The 26270-nt window shown below is 36.5% G+C and overlaps 2 protein-coding genes and 1 long non-coding RNA gene across 5 annotated transcripts in view; 2 read left to right on the top strand and 1 right to left on the bottom strand.

Annotated features, from left to right (window-relative positions):
- The first annotated feature begins 222 nt into the window (after positions 1 to 222).
- Positions 223 to 12686, top strand: TYW5 (tRNA-yW synthesizing protein 5). 2 transcript variants are annotated; one of them, XM_034430214.2, is made up of 8 exons: positions 223 to 357; positions 2194 to 2348; positions 3418 to 3487; positions 3659 to 3703; positions 4573 to 4710; positions 7463 to 7526; positions 9497 to 9613; positions 12366 to 12686. In XM_034430214.2, exons 1-8 carry the CDS (start codon positions 262 to 264, stop codon positions 12620 to 12622), a joined length of 942 nt encoding a protein of 313 aa, XP_034286105.2. In that variant the 5' UTR covers positions 223 to 261; the 3' UTR covers positions 12623 to 12686. The 2 variants fall into 2 exon arrangements, with proteins under 2 accessions (XP_034286105.2, XP_034286097.2); XM_034430206.2 differs by having other exon boundaries at positions 7439 to 7526.
- A 2051-nt stretch (positions 12687 to 14737) lies between these two features.
- C1H2orf69 (chromosome 1 C2orf69 homolog) lies at positions 14738 to 21782 on the bottom strand. The gene is made up of 2 exons (XM_034430194.2): positions 21310 to 21782; positions 14738 to 16544 (listed from the first exon to the last, which is right to left on the bottom strand). Exons 1-2 carry the CDS (start codon positions 21652 to 21654, stop codon positions 15717 to 15719), a joined length of 1173 nt encoding a protein of 390 aa, XP_034286085.2. The 5' UTR covers positions 21655 to 21782; the 3' UTR covers positions 14738 to 15716.
- The window catches only part of LOC117673092 (uncharacterized), a 73200-nt gene continuing 68260 nt past the window's right edge, over positions 21331 to 26270 (top strand). For both annotated transcript variants that reach the window (XR_015731845.1, XR_004593444.2), the window contains exon 1: positions 21331 to 21955. This is a non-coding gene — a long non-coding RNA (uncharacterized LOC117673092). The remainder of the gene's footprint in view (positions 21956 to 26270) is intronic.

Below are 26270 nucleotides of genomic sequence, written 5' to 3'. Positions count from 1 at the left end.
GGATCGGCAGGCGGCGAACAGGTTTCCCTCGCGGCGAAGGAGCGGCCTTTGCGCAGCCTCTCGGGCCTGCAGGAGGGCGGCGCGGGGGAGGGCGCCTCGCTCCGCCCTTGAGTTGTATAGCAGGGGACAGACTCTCCTCGCGGGCCCACCTCCCACCGGTGGTGTGGGCGCCTTCAGGGCACGGGGAGTCTGGCGGGGGAGGTCTATTGGTTTTGCGAGGAGGCCTCGTTGCCCAGCGGAGGGAAATCACCGCCGGACCCAATGGAGGAAGTGACCGAGCTGGGCATGGAGAGGCAGCGAGTCCCGCAGTACACCGGGGTTACCCGGGAACGTTTTTTGCAGGACGTCTATCCTCTGGTTAGTGAAACCTGGAGGCTCAAACGCCTTTTTTCCGTTTCTAAGTAACGTGGCATGATAAAGAAAGGCATGATAAAGAGAGCCAGCGTGGTGTAGTGGTGGAGGTGCTGGCCTAAAAAAACGGAGGTTGTGAGTTCTAAGCCGGTCTCTCTTAGCGCAGTTACGGGGAAAATAGGCAGGAGTAATTGGTATAAGTAAAAATTAAAAGGTATGAAATTTATTAATAAAAACCGTTCTATATATATAGTACTCAGATGGGTCCTTTGTTTTTTGGACTTCAGGGAAAAGAATACATTTCTAATTAATCCTGCGTTTAATCTAGTACTTGCTATGCTCTGTGTGGTTAGTGTTTACATCCTAAACTAGTACCAGGTGCACATAAAGCAAGACATCTTTTCCTTCTCTAGATAAAATAGGAGATGGAGATAATTAATTAACCGTTTCTTTTTTAATTGGCATGTTTGGAATGTTGATTGTAGGCTAATTTTGGTAGCATGTTAAGTGCACTTTCAGAAAGTATCTGCCAAAGTGGATGTGTTCAGATGTGTTCACAACATGCCAATTTACCACAAATGAATAAATATTCCCCAGCAGTCTTTAGCCTCCTAGAATTCTCATTGTGTTTTTCTGAGGGGTTTTTTTTTCTGATCATATAAGCATACTCCCAACATTCAATTGCAGCCAACCACACTTTTATTTGTAAAAAAAAAAAAAAAAGCTGCTGTGTGTGGCACTCAAAACCATTGTTAGAAATTCTGATTATGTTTGATGTTGCTTTATTTTTCAACCTCGTACCTTCTAGAGATGTGCAGAATATTACAAATTTCAACCATGTTGAAGTGACCTGTTTTGAATTCAAAATATTCTGGTTCAAGCATGAAATAAGGTGGGTCAAGCATGAATGTGTTTTGAATGTGAAACACTTTCATACAATTTTCCAAAGTCTTGAAAAGCCCATTTTGCATTCAAAACAGCTTTTGACCCTCAAAGTGGGGTGTTTCAGATTTGAATCAGTTTGCATATCCCTAAAGTATTTCTATTTATTGTGTTTTTTAAAAAAAAATCCTTTTAAAAATCAAGGGGGCAGAGGGGGAGATATCCTTAGGCATATTGGCCCCAGTAATGCTTGTTGTATTCATTTCCTTAACGAATGCTTAGAAGATAATGTGTTGAATTTGAAAGATAGGCATGCAGCATTTTTTTGCAATTAGACCTACCATAGAAGGTGCTATTTAATTTTGGATTTAGCATACATTTCATTCCATCAACTTTGTCTCTTAATATACTAAAGTAATCTATATGCATTTTAAATAGTCAATTTGAGTTTTGCCTTTAATATTTAGATTTGCTGCTATGTTCTTCCGGTACAGTACTTTGTTTCCTGTCTCTTTCATAGATTTATTGAAAAACAATCTAATTAAAGTATTGACTTGAACCTGTAAGGTTCAGTGAACTTTGTCTAAATATATTATTTAGAAATCAGTTACAATTTGGGGGCCTTGCTTCAAAGTAGTTGTGCTAAGAATTAGGCTGCAAAACTCTGTAAAATGTAGATTAATCCAGTACTGTGTTGTAGGGTGTTCATTACTGCTTATCTTGCCATTAGAATAAAGATTAATATGATGTATTTCACTAAAGCATGCTCTGTTAGAAAAATCATAAATTAGAAATATAGATGTTCATTTTACTGATACACAATTTTCTAAGAAAATATATGCTTTTCTTAGGTTTGGGTAGTCGGGAGTAGAACATAAGTCATAGCCTTTTGTTCGTTTGTTTGTTTCTAATAGCAAAATGGTGGCATGAAATACAATAACTTTTTTTTTTCATTCTCAGAGAAAGCCTGCAGTACTGAAAGGAATAGATCTGGGCCCTTGTGTGACCAAATGGACAATAGATTACCTTTGTCAAGCATCAGGAAAAAAAGAAGTAAAGGTTCATGTTTCCACTGTGCCACAGATGAACTTCCTTAGTAAGAACTTTGTGTATAGGTATTCTGTTCCAAGCTTTACTCTGTTTCTGTAAGTGGGAACTGGTAGCAACTCAGATGTTGCTGTTCTAGTTAGATGTAGACTTGTCACATGCCATGGTTAGCTCAAAACAAACGAGATGTGCCATTTGGGAAGGAAAACAAGCAGCTATAGAATTATTTGCATTAGTAAATCTTATGGCTCACTTAGCTTTTCCCGACCTAGATAGTAGAGATTTTTGTACTGACTTTATGTTGTCAATCCAGCTACACATTTTCATGATGGCTACAGTTGGCAGGCTTTGTGTGTAAGTGTAAGACCAAATTTTCAGATTCTCCCACTTGTCTCTTATACAAACTTGTTCTCATTAAAAAATGAAAGCAATTCTGCATACTACCACAAATGTGAACGAAAATCATAAGGTGATATTGTATCAAGTAGTTCGATGGAGCTAATGTCTGTATGAGAACATCCTTGGAAATGAAGCCATTATTTTCAACATGAAATGTATTTTACTGAGGTTACTCTGATAGTTTTCTGTCATGTGGAAGAGGGGATCCAGCTGTCTCTTCATATTGTTAGGAATTCTTTATGCAGTTTCTTCCAGGAATTTCCAGATATTAAACTGGGGAAGGGAAATCCTTCCCTACGGTAGCTCCTGATGCCCTTAGCATCACCACCTGAATTTTTGGGAAGATCCACCAATCTTCTAGAAAGCATTTTGGGAGCAGAGTAGTAGACAGGACTAGGAATTGTTGAGGATTCTATTCCTAATTCTGCTAGTGGACATGCTTCACTAGATTAATTAATTGACTAGAAGAATTGAATCCATTTATATGACAACCAACATAAATTTACCAGTAACTGATCTGCAGAAAATTTCAAGCTGATCCTAAGTCTGTTTCAGGAAGTTCATTTCATTGATCTCAGTGGCATTTAAATTCTAGTAAGGATATTAGGTATTAATGTTAAACAGCTGTTCTTAATTGTATCATTTTTCTTTGATCAAAGAAGATGTTTTGAGATAGTTATTGTTAAAAGTCAGTTCCATCTGTTTAAAATATTTTGATAATTTTGTTTTGAATTTCAGAACATTGCCTTTTGATGTATTTGTAAAGAGAGCAGCTGAAATCAAACATTTGGATTATTTTCTTTCTGAGGTAATATATTATCTGTTTACTAATAGTTTAGTTCAGCTCATTTTTTTTTAGTGTAGGATTTTTAGAGTAGGTTCTTTTTCAGTTATCAAACTACATGGCACTTGATAAGTCAATTAAATATTAATGTGCCTGTTCATTGCAATTTATTTTCCATGTGTTTGTATTTTTAAGGATGAAAAGTATTATTTACGATCACTGGGAGATGATCCCCGAAAGGTGAGTACATTGTGTAAGATAAAAACTAATCCTAAAAATGTTAGTTTTCCTCTGAGCTATCCTAGATAATCCTTACATAAATTTTGTCCTTAGTTTGTGCTTTTTTTACTATGTTTAAATGGAGAGAATGGAGAATCATAAAGCTGATAGAGAAAAGGATTGACTAGTGTTATCACTGTTATTTCCTGGGACAGATGAGGAAATAGATATTTTTGCAAAAAGAGTTTTATCCTACTCTGCAACTCCCTGATTCATGATTTGGAAAAAAAATTGAAAAACAGTATTTCATTGGACTGTTCACCGAATTTCTGAACCAAATGTTATCTTGTTTACCCATGTTAACTTCAATAATTCAATATTAAAACTGCTCCTAACATATTCACATTTTTTCTATCCCTTTGTGAGATGTATGCCCCAATTTCTTCAGAATCTGGAAATGAATCTAGGATTTGAAGTGTTTCAAATCGAAGCCCAATTACCATGCTTATTGTGTATTATTTGAACTTGCTCAGTTGAAATACAGATAAACTTGATGAATGACCTGGAAACTTGGCTTGTTCTAAATGCCTTATTGGTAGCCCAAGCTAATCAAAATCTCTTGAATTGAAGAAATTTTGCAATTCATGGGGAAGGAAACTAGTAGACTTAACAGTTATTGACTAAGGTCCTTTTCTCTTTCTGTAACATCTTAATAATCATTTTCCTCTTCCAAGGGTTTCAGATGTAATTAGATTACTACATTGCACTAAGCCATAGGATGGTTTGCTTTTGGCTTCGTATGCTGTGTGAACCTTGCTATGATTTCTAAAAGCTGTTTTATAACTTAGCACAATATAGAACTCTAGTCAAGATAAATATTTTTATTTCAGGATATTGCAGATCTGAGAAAGCAGTTTCCTTTATTGGCAGATGACATTCAAATTCCAGAATACTTTGATAAGGAACAGTTTTTCTCTACTGTCTTCCGCATAAGTTCAGAAGGTCTACAACTTTGGACACACTATGATGTAAATAATATATTCCTAAACATTTATTAATGAAAAGTATGCTAAACTCATTTTGACCTGTATGTGAAGAGGATTTTGTGCTGTTTCCTTAAAAAATATTTAAAAGGAATGCTGTAGGTGTTAAACTAAGGACTTTCAGACTTCTTTTTCGAAATCAAGATTAAGGATTTATGCTCCATCAAACAATAATAAACTCTTAACACAATGAATCCAATTTGAATGTTAAAAAGACAGTGAAACATATTTTTAAAAAAGTTATAAAACATTCTTATCCTTACGAAGTTCTTCAGGAATCTCTCCAATAATATTTGTTCTTATCCGTGCTTGATACAACTTGTCCATTTAGATACAACTAGAAAAGCCTTAATTCTGGACTAAGCCATTTCTACTTTGTTCTTATAATTTCAGTTGGAGGAATGATTATTAATGGGATATAATGAATGAGCAATGACATATGTGAAAAAAGTTTGATGGCAGGGTTTGGGAGCCATGAGTTTGAGTATTGGATAACCGAGGAAGTATGAGGTAGTTTTTGATGAATGAAATAACTGTGACAAAGAATTTCTCTCATATCTGATTCAGGAATTTGGATTGATAGATAAAATGCCACTGTGTCTGCTCTTGAAACTCTACTAGTACTACAGTATCTACAAAACTACATACATTTAGGGCAACTTTCTAGTTTCTTAGCATCACCAAGGTTGTTGGTAGTATGTTTTGGATTGGATTATGAATATATTCTGACCTAGCTAACAGCTTTTTAAAAAAGATACTGTATAGTCCGTCAGCTGTTTTATGAGTATCCCTCAATGTATTAAGTCTATTCAGACATATTGTGCTCCTCCAAATGAGATACAGGTGGTCTTTGTTTCCTGACCATTCAGCAATAATTTGAAGTTATAATGGCCATGAAAGAGACTTACAATTGGTTTTTGAAGTTCTAGCTGTCCCAGCACTCCTGTTATTATGTGATTGCAATCAGATATTTGGCAATTGGCTCACACTTAGTGACAGTTGTAGCATTATGTGGTCTCATGATTATCATTTGCAACCTTCCCTGCTGGCTTCCCACAAGCAAACTCAATGGGGAAGCCAGCAGGAAAGGCCACAGATTTCTCCAGTGAGTCTCTTGCATCTTCCTCCACCTGGTAGCAGCCACCCCCAGCTGAATCTGTACTGTGCCTTGTAGATTACTTACCACCCTGTCCTCACCTGGCAACAGCTATCCCTGGCCTCATGGCAGATGTGTCATGCAACCTACCTTACCACCCTGGTGGCCTGATTGTGAGCTGCCTGGCACTTGCTTAATGACCTGAGGTTCTCACAGTGAACATTGCCAGGATTGCCATCCCTAAATCATTCAGTCAGTGACATTACACTTTACAACCACATCACTTAGTGATGGAAAGTCTGATCCCAATTTCAGTTGTTAACAGAGGACTATCCTTATCTCAGTGCTGCACATGGAATATATTAATTTGCTTCTGTTTTTTTTTTGTAAATATGTAAACATTGTTTCTCTCTTTTTTTAAAAAAAATAATTTTTATTGAGTATTTTGCATTTTTAAAACCAATACCAATAAAACCAAACACACAAACATGCAAAAGAAAACGAGGAAAAAAAAACAAAAACACATACATTTACATCAAACGTTAAAATACAATACTAACAAGAGATATATACAATTTTACAACTTTTTGCATCGACTTTTGTCTTTACTCTTAACTTTTATCTTCCCGCTCCTCTTTATTTTTAAATATTCATAATTAACCTTTTTGTAAGCAGGGTCATTATTTACATTTATATCCAGTATATTAATATCAAATTTTACTTTATATTATTTCTTAATTTGATTTCTGTTTTCTAACAGAAATCTAATTTGATTTCTGTTTTCTTTCTATAGAACCTGTTCCACACTTTGTAATAATCCGAGTCATCTCTTTCTTTGATCTCCATCATTAATTTGTCCATTTCGACGCATTTGAGGATTTTTTAAATTATTGTTTCTTCTGATGGTGTATTGGTAAACATTGTTCCTCATTTCTCTACTATGGATCCTGTTTCTCTGACTGGATCCTGTTTCTCAGCTGAAAGGAGCATGGTAATCTATTGGTTCTCCAGGGCAGATTTCTTTTAGTAATATATCCTCTTCAAAAGTCTTATTTTCACTCTACCTGTGCTATATAGTTAACAACTAGAAAAAGACTTTCTATATCTTTGGACATATGCCTAAAGATTTTGATTGAGTACCAGTATCTTTCAATCTATCTAAACAACAGCACGATCTGTACTTGGAGTATATTGGGACCAATGAGCAGGACATTAACTTTTTTTTTAATGTCCCCAGTGAAGCAAGGAGGACAGGAAATAATGCAATATTTTGCTGCTAATATTACAATCGTTGTGTATCTATATAATCTCTCTGTGTGTGTTTGTACCCAGAGATAACAATATAAAGAGAGACAACGAGAGATGGTTATTTTACTCTTATAATGTGAAAATTTGTCTTAATGCTAAGTGTTCTCTACATGTTTTTTCTTTTATTAACAGAGAATCTCCTATTTCTCCACATAAGAAAAGGGCAAGAGACCAAAGGTTCATGATCTGACATAGTTTTCAGAGTCACTGTAAATGATATAAATGATGTAAAGATGATAGCTCTAATTTAATATTGAAAGTCTTATCTGATCGCATACTCAGTTATGTTTACTGTTTTTATATTTGTAGATAATGGATAACTTCTTAATTCAGGTGACGGGAAAGAAACGAGTTGTACTGTTCAGTCCCCGTGATGCACCATATTTATATTTATCAGGTGTGTTTGTATGGGTTACCTAGTTTAAAAGGAGACACCATATAAGGGTTGAAGTACACTCCTGCTGCATCAGATCACATTTCCCTTATTTGTAATGTTCCAGTTTCCATTTTGGTTGCCCAGATATCTCTAGGGTCCCCTGGAATAAGTGTCTTGTGTTCTTTGATCCAGTGACAGGCAAACTATGTATTGCTTTTGAAACCTGGAACATATTTAGTAGCTGTCAGTAAACTACCTTTCAGATATCTGGCGTAATCCCTTTTTACAACTATTTAAGGTAGCTATCTTCTAGATCAGAGTTCCCCAATCTTTCCAGCTTTGTGGGCAGGTGGACGGGGAGCGAATGGTTCTGCCACTCACACAAATGGAGCGTGCACATGCTTGCCTGCTGATAGCGCACATTCTGAACTGGGTTCCACAGCCCGGTTCCGAATGGCTCAAGGCCTAGTAGTGGGTTGCGGCCCAGGTGGGACCCTGTTCTATACCATTTATCTTGCATTGTGTACAATGTTTTTTTTTAAATCTTTAACATAATTGTTAATAACATTGAATGATTCAAAATTCTGTTGAGTATTCTGTTGCTTTTATTTGTTGTGTATTTTTAATAATCTTTTATTGAGTCTCTTTCCCTGAATCTGTTGGCCTTTTTCTCATTTGTAAACTTTAAAGTGTTTCATAATTTTGGATATCCTTTTTTTTATCCTCCAGGATAACCTTGATTTTTGACCAGGATACACACACGATAACTTTGTAAACAGACATTAAATTACTGGAATTTTTACTATTACCAAGATCCAGGGTGGATTTGATTTAAATCAACTCGATTTAAATCATAAATTTTAAGGAGCAACTGTCATCTCAGTCCCGCAGCAGCTCCTCCTCTGACCTGCTGTTGACTCACCGACAGTCACAATATTGCAGAATATACAGCCTCATGCTACATAACAAAGCTCCATTTCATGCTGAATAAACTAAATTATTAATGTTTCTTAAATAGAAAAGTACCTTTAGGTAGATTTTTATTCCAAAAGCATTTTATTAAAATAAATTTGATAAAAATATAAAAAAATCTGATTTAAATTTTTTAAAAATCTGATTTTTAATTTTTTTTTAAAAAAATATAGATTTTTATCCACCCTGCCAAGATCTCTTCTACTCTGAGGCACCCCATGCTTCATTTAATGACCTGCACATTTGCATTGGGGAAAGCGGAGATGGAGGGTCAAAAAATTAGGTACTTCACTTAATGGCTGTCCTGACTTCCAACTGTAATGGGCAGGCTTCATTACAGTTGTAATTTAAGGCTTACTTGTATTTTTAAATAAAGCCATTCTATGATGTTGTCTATAAACTTTAAATAAACACAACAGGAAAAGGAAAAAAAGCATATAAAACAACACAGCCCCTTTCACTCACTAAAATAGCTAACTAGAGTAGGCAGTTGCTAATGAGATGCAAATAGCTAAAGATCAATTGACAGTTGCTTTGTACCATCTGCATTCTAGATGAGACTGAAGAAAAGATTTGATATTTGATATTTGCTTGAACCATATATATTTCCAAAGTTGGCATTCACTGAATATAGCTCCTCTGGAATGAAATAGTGTGATTAATATCTTTGATCAGTTAAACAGTACAGTAGTGTTCCTTCTGATTGCAGAGAAAGGATGTCCCATTTGGTCTAATAAAGACTTAGACTTAAACTGCGCCATACTGTAGTTAAAATTGGTTTAGTACCATTTGATAGCTTAAAAGAACTAGAGAAATGGAAAACCATCATTTTAGTAGCCCAGCAATCAACTTGAGGCACATAACATTCTATGTGTGTTTATAAACACACACACAAACAGTCTTTCTCTCCTGGATGTTTTATTCCCAAATGAGAGGTGTAAATATTATGCTGGTAGCATTAAGAATAATACAGTTTAATAGAAGCATTGTCATTGATTGTTCATTGAAATCTTCATTAGGCACAAAGTCTGAAGTACTAGATGTGGATAAACCAAATATGAAGAAATATCCTCTCTTTATCAAGGCTAGACGTTATGAATGTCAGCTGGAAGCAGGAGATGTCTTATTCATTCCTGGTAAGAAAACCAACAACAAATTCAGCTACTTTTTTTTTTAAAAGGACTGTAGAAGACTGTCTACTCTTTGGCCTTATTCAACTTAGAATTTAGTCAGTCAGTCCCAGACTGTTTTTTATGACTGTATGTTTATTTGCAGCAAATTGCATTTAAAACACAGTTAAAAGGCAATTCTATCTCAGCCATGAATTATAGTGATCTGACTCATATATCATGGTAAAACCATGGCTTTTGACATCGTTTTTGTCCTTACTATGTCTCCCTATTCACACATCATGCTAAGCCAGAGTCCAAAAAATAAGTAAACATACTTCCATTCTTATCTGTGAGAACCTATGAAACCAAATACTTAATACAAACTCTAATTAATAAAAACTCTAATTTTTAAATGGTATAAGTTGTATTTTTTTAATAAGTCACTGGTGAAATAAATGTGGCTTTTAAATTCTGAACAGCACAATATTTCATGGCCTTAATCTATATCAGATGTAAAATTCAATTATGGTATCTATAATAAGCAAGTTAATTCTTTTTCAATATACTTCAGGAGGGGGAAAGTGCAAGACAATAAGGAAAGAGGGGGGGAAAATAAGAAAACTATAGCTTCCAACTTTCCTTGATACAGTTACTAATATAAAAACATTAACCTTTTGATCTAAAATTTAATAATATACAGTGGAATTGTCTTAAACAATTATGTCAAATCATAAAATTAATATAACATTTTTTTTTCAGTTTCAAGCAAAAAGTCTGAGTGGTTTTCATATAGAAGCAAAGCTATAAAAATATTTTCTTTAATCAAAGTAGCTAATTTCCCCATCTCAACCATCTATTAATTTTACCATCCATTATTACATTGTGGTAATCTATACAGTAGTCCTCAACCAAAGAGCATAATTGAGGGCAAAATTTCCATTCCTAAGCAAGATAGGTGATTTTTGCCCCATTTTACATCCTTTTTTTTGCCATAGTTAAGTGAATTACTGCAGTTGTGTGGCTATCATTTCTTTTCTATGAAAACCTTGGGGTAGCAACCAAAAGTAGTTTTGGACATAAATCTTGAGTTATATTTATTATTCCAAACCTTCAATATGGCATACCTAACAAAGTGATTTTGAAAATTTCTATTAATCTTAAATTTGTCATTACATAGATATGCCACCCATATCTCAAATCATGATGTCCTTCTAACTCCAAGAACTCCCTCTTACAAGCAAGTTGATTCTAACATAAGAAAATGCAGTAGAAATTGGGGAAAAAACAAGCAATATTGAAATATTAGCAGATGCAAGATATGTAGGCCATGTATCTGATTACATTTACGAGACTGCATTAATATATTAAAAATGAATGCAGTAATATAGTCAAAGTTAATATACTCATTTATTTAGGAATAAGGTCCCCTGCTTTTAGCATTCTGTGCATAATGAGGGTGAGACTTGTGTCATAATCTAGTATAAGATTAAATGTCCAAGAGGCAACATTTCATCTTGTATACAACTGGAAGATCACTCAGATTGCAGGAAGTTTCCCTTTGGGCTTTCAATAGAGAATAATAGCAGTTTTTGTATGGATAGGTTGAACCATATGCTTCATCTTACAAGTTTTACTATTCTGCATACTGTAAGAGGAAAGATGTTTGATCTATAGTAGCCAAAATCATGAGGCAATAACTTATGCCTTTTAATAAATGTGTTAGTCTGAAGAAATGCTCCTCATTTTTACTCTGCATGTTTAAATTGATGTTGGACCCATTATATGATTGGGTTAGAGCCAAAAGAGAGAGCAACAATTTATTACGTCCATTTTATTTATTAAAATTTTGCGGATGTGAGAATTTGTGCTACTTCCAAGCCTATATGACTGTTCTTTCATCCGAAGCCTTTTTTAGCACACTGGCTTGGGTACCAGCTGGCTTGGTTGGTGGTCGTTTGGAGAGCAGATTTAACCTTTTTCTTATCAAATTTAGATTTAATCAGGGTGGAGTGATGATCATTATAATTTAGAGGAATGGCATAACCATCATTAACAGGTTGATTTTTAATTCTTTCAAAATTCAAGGAATCCGTATCTGAATAGTTTGAACACCAATGAGATTTGCACATCTAGTACAGCTAATAATGATTTTATAGTTACTAGATATGTATCCTTAGAAGAATAAATCTCTTTAGACCTCAAACTGGTAAGCATATACGAGGCAGGAAAGAAAAGGGAAGACAAAATCACAATGTTAGGAGTAGATTTTTGAAGCTGTACTCTGGATACCACTTAAATCTAAATTAGTTTGTTAGGTGAAATGGGAAGTGCCTTAGAGTCTTCAAAGATCCATTCTGAGGCTGTCATGATTGTGAATAGTAGTTAAATGACCGGTCATAAATCAAGGATTACAAGGGACTTTCCGAACAGTTTCGGATGTGTAGCTGAAGAATCAGCAAAAAATGGCTTCAACTTCATTCACTGGGATTTGTGGTTAGTAGTCTTCTCCCTGTACAGTTCACTACTACAAATTTCATTTCAGATTTAGTTGTCTAATTTAGCCTAAAGAATCTATAGTCCCGAATATATTTTCAGAACAATTTTCAAGTCTTCAGTTTATAGAAACATGGTGTTTAGAGTTAATATGTTTGCAAGATTGAAACATCTTCCTGTAAAGCTGTCATTGTAAAACAGTTACTGGTTGATAACTTGAAATTAAATATTTTTTCAATACATGTGTAAAATATATTTCACAATTCCCCCCCCTTTCCCCCAGCCTTGTGGTTCCATAATGTGACTTCTGAGGAATTTGGAGTTGGAGTCAATGTTTTCTGGAAGCAGCTTCCTTCTGAATACTATGATAAAACAGATACGTATGGAAACAAAGATCTCACTGCAGCCTCAAGAGCAATACAGATTTTGGATAGAGCACTAAAAACTCTGGAAGAACTTCCTGAGGAATACAGAGACTTCTATGGTAGGAGAATGGCATTACACATCCAAGAAAAAACTTACAGCAGTAATTATGAATAAAAACACCATTTTTGAATACTTGTTTTAGAAACATATATTAAACTCTCTCTTGTGAACCAGTTAATAGGATGGTCACTGGTGTAATTTGTGCAAAACATTTCATTTTTGTTAGTTGCCTTGTCCTTTGTGTCTGTGTAACAATTCCAGACTGATCCTGAATGATTCCAGATACTTGACCCTTCCTCCTGGCCAGGACAGCCTCTCTCTGACAGATATGTCCAGTAAAGTATCAGTACAATCTAAGCTACTGATTGGAAGCAAAATGTGTAACTGGAAAATTCATGCTTAGAAAACTAATTTAGTGTTTAAAAATAAATCTCTAAATTACATCTACTCAAAAGATTAGTACTGAACAATGTACTCTGCATTTTAGTAAACATCAAAACATTTTATTGAACTGAATGTATTTTTTAAAAAAGCTTATCTTTAATACGATACTACTTTCAATTTTCTTAACAAATGGTCTTCCAATTCTCTACATAAACAAAAGTATCTTAGCTCCATTCATGAAAATAAAAGTTCAATTTATGTCAGTATCTACTTTAAGAAAAACACAAAGCTTATTTATAAAATGAGCTTTCAAAGGTAAAGAAAGTATGTCACATTGAAAATATTTATTGGCACAGAAAATTCAATATATCTTTATACTGTGACGGAGTTAATGACCTGTAGTGAAGGCATGCAATTTACTATTTCCCTCTTACTGCAGCCCCAAATCTTTCCCAATCCTCAAGAGCAAATTTGGGAAACAGAACTCACTTGGCTGCTAGACATCATTTCAGTAAATAGATATAATATCCTAATTGTAGATGGAATTAATTTTCTCCAGAATACTGTAAGACTCACCTCTTCTGGCATCTTCTAACTTCTATTGTGAAGCAATATGTGAATAGTGTCTATTAAAAGCTGGATATTTTGGTTGTAGACTATTAATTTGGCTATGACTAAATTACCAGCATTTTATTATTTTTAAAACATGAACTAAGTAGTAAACTTTGCTTCAGAATATATTTCAAAGTGCAACAATAACAAAAAACTCTTTGGAAGGTATGAAAAGTAAAAATCCCTGCAGTTTGGCTGCACAAACAACATGAGATTTAACCTACTTAACATCCTGGCTTTCCCTCTTCCATGCGCATATCCCTTTGGAAATGCTGAAGTGAAGGGAATAAATAAAAAGGGATCAGTGTACAATATTTCAAGTGCCTACAGTGAATTATTGGATCAGGAGAAATAGCCATTTCACGTTTATACTGATGTGATAAACCTGCATCATCTTACATAGTATGAGATAGCATCAAAGTCTATGCTAAAGGTCTGCTGCTAACAAAACACAACTTTCTTATTCTCACAGTTCTCATGATATTCAAATCTGCAGAGGGTTTAGAGATCATTAAATTCCCATCATTATAACCAAGCAATAATTTTATAGCTTATTTGTGCTCAAAAGCTATGTGGCTTATACACTGGATAATAAGCAGGCAGAGCTTGCTTTCTTGCATATAAGCATCTCCATTTGTATCGATTCCTCTACCTTAACTTTCTATCCCATTTTATAAACTTACTCTTGAAAGGTGTTGTCCTTGCAAAACACAGAATGGAATAATATGGAGAAATGTAGTTAGTAGGATATTCTGTGAAAATTAGATAATCAAACCGTTTCTGCTATAACAAAAACAATTTAGACACAACCTTTGACTTTTAATGTAAGCTTTTTTAGCAATAATTTTAGATTATCTTTCAACAATATTTTGTTCATCAAAGTTTTAAGGCAGAGGTCCCCAACTTCTGGGCCACGGTCCATTATCGAGCCTTGAGAACTGGGTGTTCAGAACTAGGTGGCGGAAGTGATGGGCGAGTACGTGCACATCCCCACTTGCACAAGCAGTAGGCAAATGCGTGCGCATGCACCCCATCTGTGCAGAACCATCCCCTCTCCCTCCCCAGGTCCGCAAAGGTGGGAAGGTTGGGGAATTCTGTTTTAAGGGACCCTATTGTGTCACAAATCCTTTAAAATTCAGATGAATTCTATATTCTCCAAATTCCATTTTCAGATAGTGTTGTGGTTTTTCGTAATTAGCTTTCAAACAATGTATAAAAATATCAATTGCACTGATGGATTAATACTTTAATTTTTAACTAACAGAAACATCAAAATGTTTTACACTGTGGTGATCCTTCTCTCACATTGTTGCCATTTTATAGAGAATGCTGCTTGATGTTCCTGTGTTAAAATAATAACTCTATATGCTACTATCATTTTTCCAAAACTTACAGTATTAATATAATGTAATTACATGGCTTTATATTCAGCAAAGTAATAATTACAGTTGTTATAAAAGTTCTAACAGTCTCAAGTTACAAAAGCTCAAAATTGTATTGAGCATTAGTTAAGCTTCACCATTAATACGGAATGTTGAACTGTGTGAGAGTGAACATTTTTGGTCTCACACACACAAAGTTGTTCAATTCTCTTCCAATGCCCGCCCCCTGAAAGGAAAACAAAAAATACAACATCTGTAGATGCTTGCAATGGTTAGAAACTGCAGGGCATCTCTGGCACAACAGTACAGTAGTTATTCACCTTATTCCCAAGGTTAATATATACTTATTGCAATAAAGATAAATACTGTCAAAATAATCAATTTGCTGCATTGCTTGTGCTAAAGTACTAAATAATGTTTAGAGTAACTTTGATATTATTATCCCATCTAAATAACAAGATTTTATTCAAAAACAAAACTTCAATTTCATCAAATTAGAAGAATTTGAAGATGATCTTTTTATATCTAGGCTTGAAAGTTTTGCACATTATAATTCTAGACAATTACACAAACCTTTCCTATAACATTAATCTGAATTAAGGTTTTTTTTTCTTTTTGCTCTTAAATTGGTTTTCCTCATGGATAATATTGCCTTGTTCAGATCAAAAAGCTGTAACTTTCTCGTGACTTCAGTTACAAGCAGTAGACGAATTAACATTCATCTTAGAAAGCATATAATATTTCCTCTTCCAAGTGTTAAGAAAACACATTATTAAACTTGAAGTTTAAGATCTATTTTGCAGATAAAGGACACTGGCATTATTGACATATCAAAATACTTCATGCACTTTGAAGTGATTGTCCAAAGAAGGTGCTTCATCAGCAAAATGAAGTTGGCTATTTATATTTGCACCAAACTCCTCAAGAAGTTGTACAAATCTTTTGTGCTCTTTTCCAATCCATGTTCTCATTGTATCAAATACCTGATATGGTGTGACATGAGCATTAACTGAAATTCCAGTCTGTGAAAAGTCTTTCAGCACATGAGGGTACGTTACCCAAGTATTACTTCCTCCAGAATGACCGCCATCCAACCAGTACATAGCTTTTATATTTTGTATAAAAGCATCTATATCCTTGTCCTTTTTTGCTTCTTTCAGTTCATGAAGTAATTGATTCAAGACAACACAACCTTTACTGAATCCTATTAATGTGAATGAAGCTCTACCAATAGCAGAAGGCTCATTAAAGCTCATAGCAGAATTGCTAACATGTTCACAGTGTTTCTCTGCTGCTGGGCAACCATTACTAGTTGCAAAAGTAGGTAATTCACAAGAAACTGCCTTTGTATTGTCACTGAAATCGTACATGCTTTTTTCAGACACCAAAAAATTTTGAGCAAGTTTAAATGCATTAACTAAGAGGGCATGAAGGTGTCTGAAGGCTCCAAAGTCAGTACTATGTTCAGGTGCTCCAAATAAATTGCTTGCCACAAAATTATCATAGCAGCTGAACTTGTGCAAATGCATACGGGAACATTTTATAATCCAAATGTAACTGCCTGGAAAACGATGACCAAGAATAATTGCAACATTTTCTAAGCACCATTTTTTCCACTGGAAGTTCTCTGGATGGCAAGCCATAATTTCATGAAAGTTCTGAAATGAAATAGATAAAGAGGCACTATTTTAGAAGAAATTATTGGAAAAAAATGCAGGTCACATGCAGAGTAGAAATAACATACTTATTGTAATAAAATTTGAGGAATGCATGCATTTGAAATGAATACAGCTGTCCCTTTTAAGATATTCCAGCTGTACTGTAACTTACCTGATTTTTCTGAATGACTCTGGGTGGCTTACAAGTAAAAAATATGTTACAATTAAAACACTAAAGTATTTTAAAACAATGAAATGATTAAAAGTAATAAAAACATCCGAAATGAATATACATAGCAGCTGAGATACTTGGCCAGTGTAGTGTTAGCAGTAAAGCCAGGAAATGTGGCCCTTGACACTTTCAGTACTCCAGAATTCGAAACATAGCCAGATTTTTAAGGCCTTACAAAAGGCTAACAGGGTTGGGGTCATTCTAATATCCGAAGGGAGGAAGTTCCACAGAGCAGGGGCCACTGCAGAAGAAATCTATCATCTAGTCCTCACCAGCTGACACTCTGGTCGATGGGATCTGCAGCATGCCCATTCTGCTAGATTGAGTTGGATGGCTAGAGACTCTTGGAAAAAGATGATCCCTCAGATAATCTGGTCCCAAGCCATGTAGGTCTTTAAAAGTGACAACCAGGACTCTGAATTGCCCCCAGACACAAACTGGTAATCAATGCAGCTCATACAAAAGTGGGATTACCGGTGCTATATATCTAGCGCCATTTACTGCCTGCATTCTGAAGTTTCCAAATGCCCTTCAGGGGCAGCCCCAATAAAGCATGTTGCATTAGTCTAAATAAGAGATTACAAAGGTGTGAGTTACTGTGAGCAGGGCCTTCTGGTCCAAGAATGAGTGCACCTGGTATACCACCTGAAGGTGTGCAAAGGCTCTTTTAGCCATGACTGTTACTTGCTTTTTGAGCAGGAGCAGTAAATCTAGGACTCTAAAAGGGTTTCAGATGGCATAATGGGTCTGTCTGGGGTTGTATAACCCCATCCAGAACTAAAGATGGAAGAGCCTTGGTCTCTGGAAGGTCCAAATACACAAAACTGCTTCATCTTGCTAGGATTGAGTTATAGCCCATTGATGTTAAATGCCATCAAACCCTTTAAAGCTAAAATGACTTCCAACACTTCCATTTATTACAAAATACTCTGGAATTTGGGTAGATGCGGAGCAGCCTGCCTCAACACCAACATAAAAAAGGAGACAAGGGATGATGTCACGGTGACATGACGCATCTCCACAGGGCTCTGTGAGATTGCACTGAAACTCGAACTGCGAGGAGGTTCTCTTGGACCTAAATCACCTTGGAGGGGTGACAAAGTAAGAGAGCACACTCCGTTGATCTCAGGGAGTTCGCAAGCTCCCTGATTAATCCGGAGAAGGCTTTCAATCTGGCAGGAAGAAAAGGATGGCCATTGCATGTCTGACTGAAGCTGTGGCAGCCACTGATGAAACAAGCGTGAAAGACTGAGGAACAGTGCAAATGATCTGGGTGAGAGATTTCTAACTTCTATTGAGAAACAAGCCCCCTGGAAATTAGCCTGGGTGAAAGTGAAAGTAAAAGGAGGTGGAATTGTTTTCCTCCCACCTCCCAAGAAAAGTGGCGAGCAAGTCTGAGAGCCATTTTTAAAACGGAAGAAAGATAAGAGAACTTATTAAAAGAGTAAAAGAACTTGGAAACTAGGAAGCCGGACTGGGGATCTCAAATATAATATTGACTAATTTGGAAGCTTTTGGGGATTATAAAATTTGGATCTAGAGAACCTTTTTTGAAAAAACGTGGACAGGATTATTAATATAAAATTAGAGGAAGAAAAGGGAGAGAAACAGAGCAACAGTGACACCTACAGGCAGAAGGAAATGTTGAGAAGGAAGTGAGAAAGGAAAGAAAACATAACCTTGAGAGGCTGAAGAAAATAAAGACTGGCTGTTAAAACAAAGAACACCTGCATCAATATATTATTTTATGTTAGATAGCGGAGACAGAGAGTGAAATACTGAGACTTTTAAAAATAGTGTAGCTATTGGAAGTCAAGCAGAAGCTAAACAGATAAAGCAAACAGAAGCTGAGAACAGTAAAATATTTTCCTTCTCTTTTATTTTCTGCTCTGAACTTTCCCTCAGAAGATATAAAACAGTTGGTGGTTGAATTTTCAGGCTTGGTGGGCCTATGTGGATTATAAATCTAACAAGAGAAGAAGAGAATACTTTTTGAAGAACAAAGGGGTCAACAGTTTAACAAGTCTTGGATTACAATTTATATCTTTGCTCTCCTCTTGGATTACAATTAACAGCTTTACTTCTTTTTTGTGGATTATAATTGTGCTCCTCTGGGATTACAATAAAAAAAACAGTGACATTATTTGGAGATTGAAAATAAGAAGAAAGAAGGAAAAAGGGATACAGTAATATTGAATATTTGGACTCCTGAATAGCTTTGTAAAAAGGGAAATTGGAAGGAGATAGTGAAGTGGGCGGTCAACACTGGGGCTGTTGGGGTATTGTAATTATTACCTTTAATAATTGGTTTAAATTTATTAAAACATCTCAAAATGAAGAAAACTATATCTGCACCATCCTCAGCATCTAGTCCAGCAGGCCAAAGGTCATTGGATGCTATGTTGCAGCAAGAGAAAATGAATACGATGCAATTAGAGATGAAAGCTATGATTCAGGCCATGCATGAAGACATTAAGGAAAGAATAGGAAAAGTAGAGGATAAAAGCACTGATTCAACCAAATGTTATTAACATGGAAAATATTGTTAGGTACAAATATATTTTGAATGAAAAGGGGAAACTCAAAACTAAACAAGAATTGAGCGATCAAGGGATTGATATGGCATGGTACTCACAGGTTGCAGATACATTGTAGATATGAGAAAGTTGTTAAACTATACGGATTTTATAAAGAACTAACAGAATTAGACAAGATATTAACAGGGACAGAAGAAAAATTGATAAAGAAAACGTACAGCTACTTATTGGGTGTTAAATTGGAAGATGAACAATTGAAGGAGACAATGACAGTATGGGCAAAAAACTTTGGTTTTACAATAATTAAGACAAATGGCAGAAACTGTGGGACAGGAACTATAAATTAACAATGTCAACTGCATACAAAGAAAATTAGTACAAGATGTTTTATAGATGGCATTTTGCGCCAGCGAGGTTGGCAAAGATGTTTAAAGATAAGTCGGCTAAATGCTGAAAGTGCCACCAGATACCTGGGTCATATGTGGTGGACATGCTCAAAGGCAAAAAAATATTGGACAAAAATACATATGTGGATGGAAAAAATGATAAAGCAGCATATTGATTTAAAGCCAGAAATATTCTTGTTGGGGATTTTACCTGAAAAATACAGTAAAAGGAATGCATATCTAATTATCCATATACTAACTGCAGCTAGAATTGTATTTGCACAAAATTGGAAATGTGAAGAAATCCCCACAGATGAGAATGTGATCAGGAAAATATTAGAATGTGCAGAAATGAATAGACTAATGCTAGCAATTAAGGAAAAAGAACAAAGTGAATATTATATGACATGGAACTTATTTTATCAATGGTTAGATAATAAAAATGGAAATTGGAAACAGAGAAACAAAAGGAAAAGATTAGTAAAATAAAGAAGATATGTTAAGAGAGAATCAAATATTATGATTATTCTGTTTAATATTATTTTACCATATAATCAATGTTAATGTAATGAATATTGTTGTAAATCTCAATTATTATTTTATAAAGATATCTGTATCCTGATGACACTGTTTAATTGAAGATGGAATTATTATATTTTTTAAAAAAGGGACAAATATCTTCTATTTCAATTTGCATCTTAGACAGCTGAAACTCTTTGATTTCTCTACAATGATAGATATCAAGATCCTTAGATCTTCCATTTATGTCTTAACCTTTTCTTATAGGTATACAATATAGGTATTGTATATTTTTTTATTTCAGCTGGCTTAATCCTGATTCATTCTGCTGGGCTGTAATTATAATAACTGTATGGTATAATGGCCACCACGCGAAAACCTTTTTGGTTTGAAAATGATACAAACAACCTACAGCAACTCAAAGGTCAGTCAAGATCCCTGATGCAAGTCAAGATTTGTGCAAGGTATCTATAGACTCCCATTAGAAAACAAACAAACCTCTGACATATATCCAGCATATTTCTTGATTTTCACTTTCGGGAGCATCTACAACGGCATACCCATAAAGCTGTGAAATGGCTTATTTTTAAGTGCCAATCGTGGCCTACAAAAGAGGCCACGGTTTCTTCTAATGACCCCCCCCCTCGATTTAACACCGGCCAACTTATCCATAAATTCCCCTCCCTTTCCGTTGAATTCCGAGACCTGAATTTCGCCAGGAAAGCACAAGTCACGTTAGAACAGAAGTCCTAGGGAGAAACCCCCAACTCCCTGCACCCCAAAAGCAACTCCCATTGGCCATTGGCCATTTCTTGGGTTGCCTTACTCCTCCGCATCGTTGCTCAGCGCCAGCAGCCGCCGCCACCGAACCTATCGGGGACTGCGGCGTCCACTCGCGCTTCACCGAGCCCGCGGTCTGCGTTCGCACGTGCGGCTGAGCCGCAAACGAGTCCCACCGGGGACAACCCATGAAACACGCGGTGCCCTCTTTCCCCCCTCCCCCCCCAGCTCCACGCGTTGCGTGCAAGGCGGCGTGTTTCCTTCCTGGCGGGCTTCGCGGATCGGGGGGATCTCCGGCGCCCGCCTCCTACCTGCACATCCCCCGGGAAGTAGACGACGTGATGCTGAGCCTGCCCCGTTGCTGGGGCGGAAAGGGGCAGGTGCAGCAGCGCGTCGTTGGCTTTGAAGGGCTCGTCGCCCGGGACCTCCGACAGCCGCAGCAGCCTCGGCCGCTGCGAGGAGGTCGAGGGCAGGAAGAAGGCGCTCCCTCCGCTGCCTCCTTCGTCACAGCCCGCCCTGCTGCTGCTGCTGCTCGCGGCCCCCGACAGGTAGGCAGCCGGATTTCCTCGGAGGCTCATAGTCCGTGTCAGGCAGAAAAAAACGGAGCCGAGGAGTCCCCTCACGACCGAGGCTACAGGTGGACAACACCTGCTCATGGAGGCTCTAACGTTCTGGCCCCGCGCGACCGGCCAGGCCTCCAAGGTCTCCCAAACAAACGCGCCAACCAATCCACGGGCCCGGCCTGCCCACACCTCCGAAGCGGCGTAGAGACGACTGCGCAGGCGCCTATGGCAGGCAAGAGGAGGCGCGTGCCCTGTCGGAGGGGCGAAAGAGAGCTTTGATTGGTCGTCCCGAGTCGCTTCCGCTGGTTGGCTTCAAAAAGGAGAGCGGGGGAAATTGAAAGAGAAGAGGCGGGACCGGTCGTAGGAACAGAGGACCGCGAATAAAAATGTTTCAGTAGGTCAATTGTACAGTCTCGATGTGGTTGATTAATGCCTTCTCTATAAAAAAAAGTTTTCCAAAATGATCAGTATTAACCTTCAAAGGTGGATGTTATCATTTGTACTACTATTAAAGTAGGATTTTTTTCATATAATATTTGCGGATTCGGGAAGAATCTAAAATTTCATGAATGAATTGATGAACTAAAGAGTTTGCCCCCCCCCCCCAATGTATAAGAACCATATTTGCTACACAGTTTGTAATTGTCGCTTGCTTTATAAATGATTATTTTTCATTTTGCCATTCAGATCCTTCAAATGCTAACCTGGTTTATACATTTTATCAATCCATGATAAGTAAAACCTAAACTGCCATTACAGAATTCTATGAGCAAGAATGATCTTTAATAAGAATAGACTCTTTCCTCTGATATTTAACTGAAGAAATAATTGTCAACAGCTAAATACTTAAAACAGACTATTGGGAAAGAGAAAGCTGCCTACTCCAACCCATGCACATAAGATATCAAAAAAATCTGAAGGGCATAAATTATTGCATCAAAATAATGCATTGGAAAATAACACAGGCACCAAAGCCACAAAAAGTTCAAGGTTAATTTTATAAATTGGGAATGGAAGGAAAGGCTATATCCTAGAAGGAATAGCTATCTGAAATGCAGATAATTCTTACTTATGGCCACAATTGTGATGGGAATTTCTGTTGACTGTGAGGCAGTTGTTGGATGAGTTGCATATAATCGTATGACCCTTTTTGTTAACAGAATCACTGCAGTTGTTAAGTGAGTCACATGGTCATTAAGTAAATCTAGCTTTCCCCATTGGCTTTGCTTGTTAAAAGCTGGCTGAGGAGGTCCCAAATGGCGATCACATGACCCTGGGACACTACAGCCATCATAAATATATGCTAGCTGCCAAGCATCTGAATTTTGATCATGTAACCGTGGGGGCGTTCACATGGTCATAAGTGTGAAGACCAGTTGTAAGTCATTATTTTTTTCATTGTTACTGTAACTTCCAATTGAATGATTGTAAATTGAGGACTACTTGTACAGAATGGGAGCACTTTAACTAATGTGAAAATAGAGTGTAACATTTGTTGCAGGTTTTATTTCTCTATTCCAGAACAACTTCAATCCCACCATTTTTCCCTTTGTGATATTTACTTACTCACTCACTCACTCATTCACCCACTCACTCATTCATTCATTTCCTACCTTTATTATTTTTATAAACTCAAGGAGGTGAACATCCTTCCTCCTATTTTCCCCACAACAATAGCAATATTATGTTGAAATCAGCATGCTATTTCTTTTGCTGGTGCAATGAAGCTTAAATAGAATCCTTACTTAACTGACAAAAAGTATTAATTCTTATTATGAAAAGGTAATACAGTATATTTTACTGGAATTTCTAATTCTATAATAAACTGATCACCACAAGATGGTGCTGTAGTTCTAGCTTGATGACAAATTTGCTACTTATCATTTGGTTATTTTATATTTAAACTTCATAATTAGAGGGGTAGTGTAAATCAGCAAACTCTTTTTTGATATTGACTATAAGATTGATTTACAAAATGAAACTGGAAAAAATTAAATATTTTTTTGGGTAACATTTATTTCTGTGCTGGCTCTGTTTTAAGATTTCAAATTTAGTTTCTTTAAAAAGTTTCACAATAAATATACATATGAGCTGCAGAAGAGGTTCATGGAGAAAGAAGGGTTGATTCTCCTAGGACAAAATGCACTGAGATCTGTTTGATATATAAAATAGCACAAATATATTTTCCAATGTAGGAATGCAGACATATTGCAGATATCTATCCAAGAGAAAGCTAATAGCCCCAGAATTCATTTTCAGCTCCAAGTTTAAGACTATACTCATATTTATCTGAGAAAGAAGAATAGCTTTTGTTTGTGTTTATAATATCTATATTTTATCAGTCTTGGAATACATAGAATGAATACTTGTACTCCCTGACGTTTGACTAGAAAGAGTCCAGAAAATCAGCTTTTTTCAGGGCCCTTTGAAGTTGTGAAACAACCACTCTAAAAAGAGAAGGATGGAGATTGGAAAGAAATCATTCTGAACAGTTGGATCCAAGGACAACTTCTTAGGAAGGGGACAGACAGCTCCCTCTTTAAATGCAAATATCTTCTCCTGCAAAGAGGAGTTCACCATATCTCGTATCCAAGCATGCATCACTTCCCAAGAGGCCTTCACCAGCTAGGAGAGATATGGATCTAAAGCACAGGTGGCAGAAATCACAGTCCCAATCATGCTGCCCACTTCCTCAGGATCAATCAGGTGAAACTCTTATCAATAACCGAACAAGACCATGCCTCAAATCAGTTACTAAGACTCACACAGCCAGCCCAGTTTTAACTGATCAGCCAGTCTGGATCTGATTAACTTGCTTACAGTAGTCCAGCTAGTATTCCTGCAAGGGTTTCCTCGGTCTCTCTCTACCAAGAAGAGACATAGCCACCCAATACAGAGTTGCTGGATGCCAGCTATGAGAATGATAAAATGAAGAAATAGCCTGTTTTGCCATTCTTATTGACACGTGGTAAGGTTTAATAAAGGCTTTTACCTGTCCTTGATTAGATTTGCTTTTTGTCTTCCTTCTGTGGTGCTGTGGGCATCTTCAGTGTCATTTCATCTTGCAGAATTCCTCTGAAAGCTAGAGGGCCCTCTAGGATCACAGAGAGGCTGCACAGGAACCATTCCACTATTCTTGAAGACCTTCTCTATGTTATTTTTTATTCACGTTATTAGGAGCATAATTATTCTGTTAGAAAAATACTAATTGGAACCTTAATGATTTATGCCCATCATTGATCAAATCATGCATGGGAATTTTTGTATATAAGTCAGCAAAGACATACAATTTATATATCCTTTTATGCTTCATGTTACCTTAAAGCAAACATGAGTAGCTTTAATCGTTGTAAGTAATAGTACATGTATAATGATAATATTACTGACAAAATGGAAGGCTAGCTTTGTTTTAGAGGTTAAGGAAGGGAATAATTTTTGTATCCTTGAGAGTTGCTATCAATTTATGAACAGTGTGAAAATCATCATTTTGCCCTTGAAACACAACTTTATTAAGTTAACATTTTCAAGTAAAGGCTGTAGTTAATTTGATCAGGAACTACATCCTAAACATTCTTGGTAGTACAGTATTTGCATGATTTGTATTCCACCATTGTGCTGGAAATCAATTATGGAGAGCCATCATGAAATTACTGATTACTATCATAACCTGAGGTTTACCTATATTCTACTTTTTGTGGCTATCTGCCATTCCTTAAACTGAATGCATTTTGTTCCATGTTTATGTTATAGCCCTATGATCCCAGACAAAGATGGAAATGCTTTAAGTAGATGCAGAGAGATGCTACATTCAAACTAGCAATAGCACTTAGAATCATATACCGCTTCACAGTGCTTTAAGCGATTTACAGAATCAGCATATTGCCCCCAACAGTCTGGGTTCTCATTTTACTGACCTCGGAAGGATGGAAGGCTGAATCAACCTTGAGCCGGTGAGAATAGAACTGCTGGCAGTCAGCAGAATTAGCCTGCAGTACTTGCACTCTAACCACTGGGCCACCACAACTCTTTTCCATGATACTTTCCCCTCCAAAATATTATACATCCCCAATTATGAGCATTTGATCTCTGAGGAGGACCATAAAGAGAGGAGAGCAATCACTTCCTGCCTTAGAACCTCCAGATAGGTTCTCTGTTCACATCATAGAGTCCTTGTCCTTATGAGAAGGACAATCATTAGTTACTCTTTCTCTCTGTGTGTATTTTGCTATGGTTTTATTGACAAGTGTTGATACTACCTATTCCAAATAATTGTAATCAACACATATTGTACACTGAATGATTTCTCGGCCTATAAGAAGTGTAGGATCTGGCTTACCAGATGTTTCTGAATTAGAACTCTTGGCAGCTCCAGCTAACATGACTAATAGTGAGGGTATCTAGGAGTTGCATTTCAACAGCATCTGGAGGGCCTCAGATTCCCCACCCTTGAAATAAATGATACCCTGCATCCCTATCCAGCTTTCTGATTTTATGTTAGCTATATTTTTGTCAGCAGTTTTGTGCTATGCGCTTGTGAAGTTGCACCAAATTGCAGCCTTTCAGTTTGGGGAGGATTTTTGAATGTGGTTTGAATGATCTGCTACACAAGTGAAAGCCATTAATCTGTGAGTCACTAACTAGCATGTTTTAATACTTCAAGGCAGTGGTGGTGTCTATATATTTTTTCTAGTATTTTTGTGAGGTTGGAT

This window comes from Pantherophis guttatus, chromosome 1 (genome assembly GCF_059756535.1).
Source record: "Pantherophis guttatus breed Tessera chromosome 1, ASM5975653v1, whole genome shotgun sequence".
Classification (NCBI taxonomy): domain Eukaryota; kingdom Metazoa; phylum Chordata; class Lepidosauria; order Squamata; family Colubridae; genus Pantherophis; species Pantherophis guttatus.
Note: the sequence above shows the minus strand (reverse complement) of the source record. Positions and strands in the feature narration are given on the sequence as shown.

What these genes read in the sequence shown, in the direction of transcription:
- TYW5 (XM_034430206.2), top strand. Translation starts at nt 262, where the DNA reads ATGGAGGAAGTGACCGAGCTGGGCATGGAGAGGCAGCGAGTCCCGCAG. An exon ending in AACTTTGGACACACTATGAT is followed by an intron (nt 4,711 to 7,438) that starts GTAAATAATATA and finishes TTATATTTGTAG; the next exon opens with ATAATGGATAACTTCTTAAT. An exon ending in ACCATATTTATATTTATCAG is followed by an intron (nt 7,527 to 9,496) that starts GTGTGTTTGTAT and finishes AATCTTCATTAG; the next exon opens with GCACAAAGTCTGAAGTACTA.
- C1H2orf69 (XM_034430194.2), bottom strand. Translation starts at nt 21,654, where the DNA reads ATGAGCAGGTGTTGTCCACCTGTAGCCTCGGTCGTGAGGGGACTCCTC. An exon ending in ACTTCCCGGGGGATGTGCAG is followed by an intron (nt 16,545 to 21,309) that starts GTAGGAGGCGGG and finishes ATTTCATTTCAG; the next exon opens with AACTTTCATGAAATTATGGC.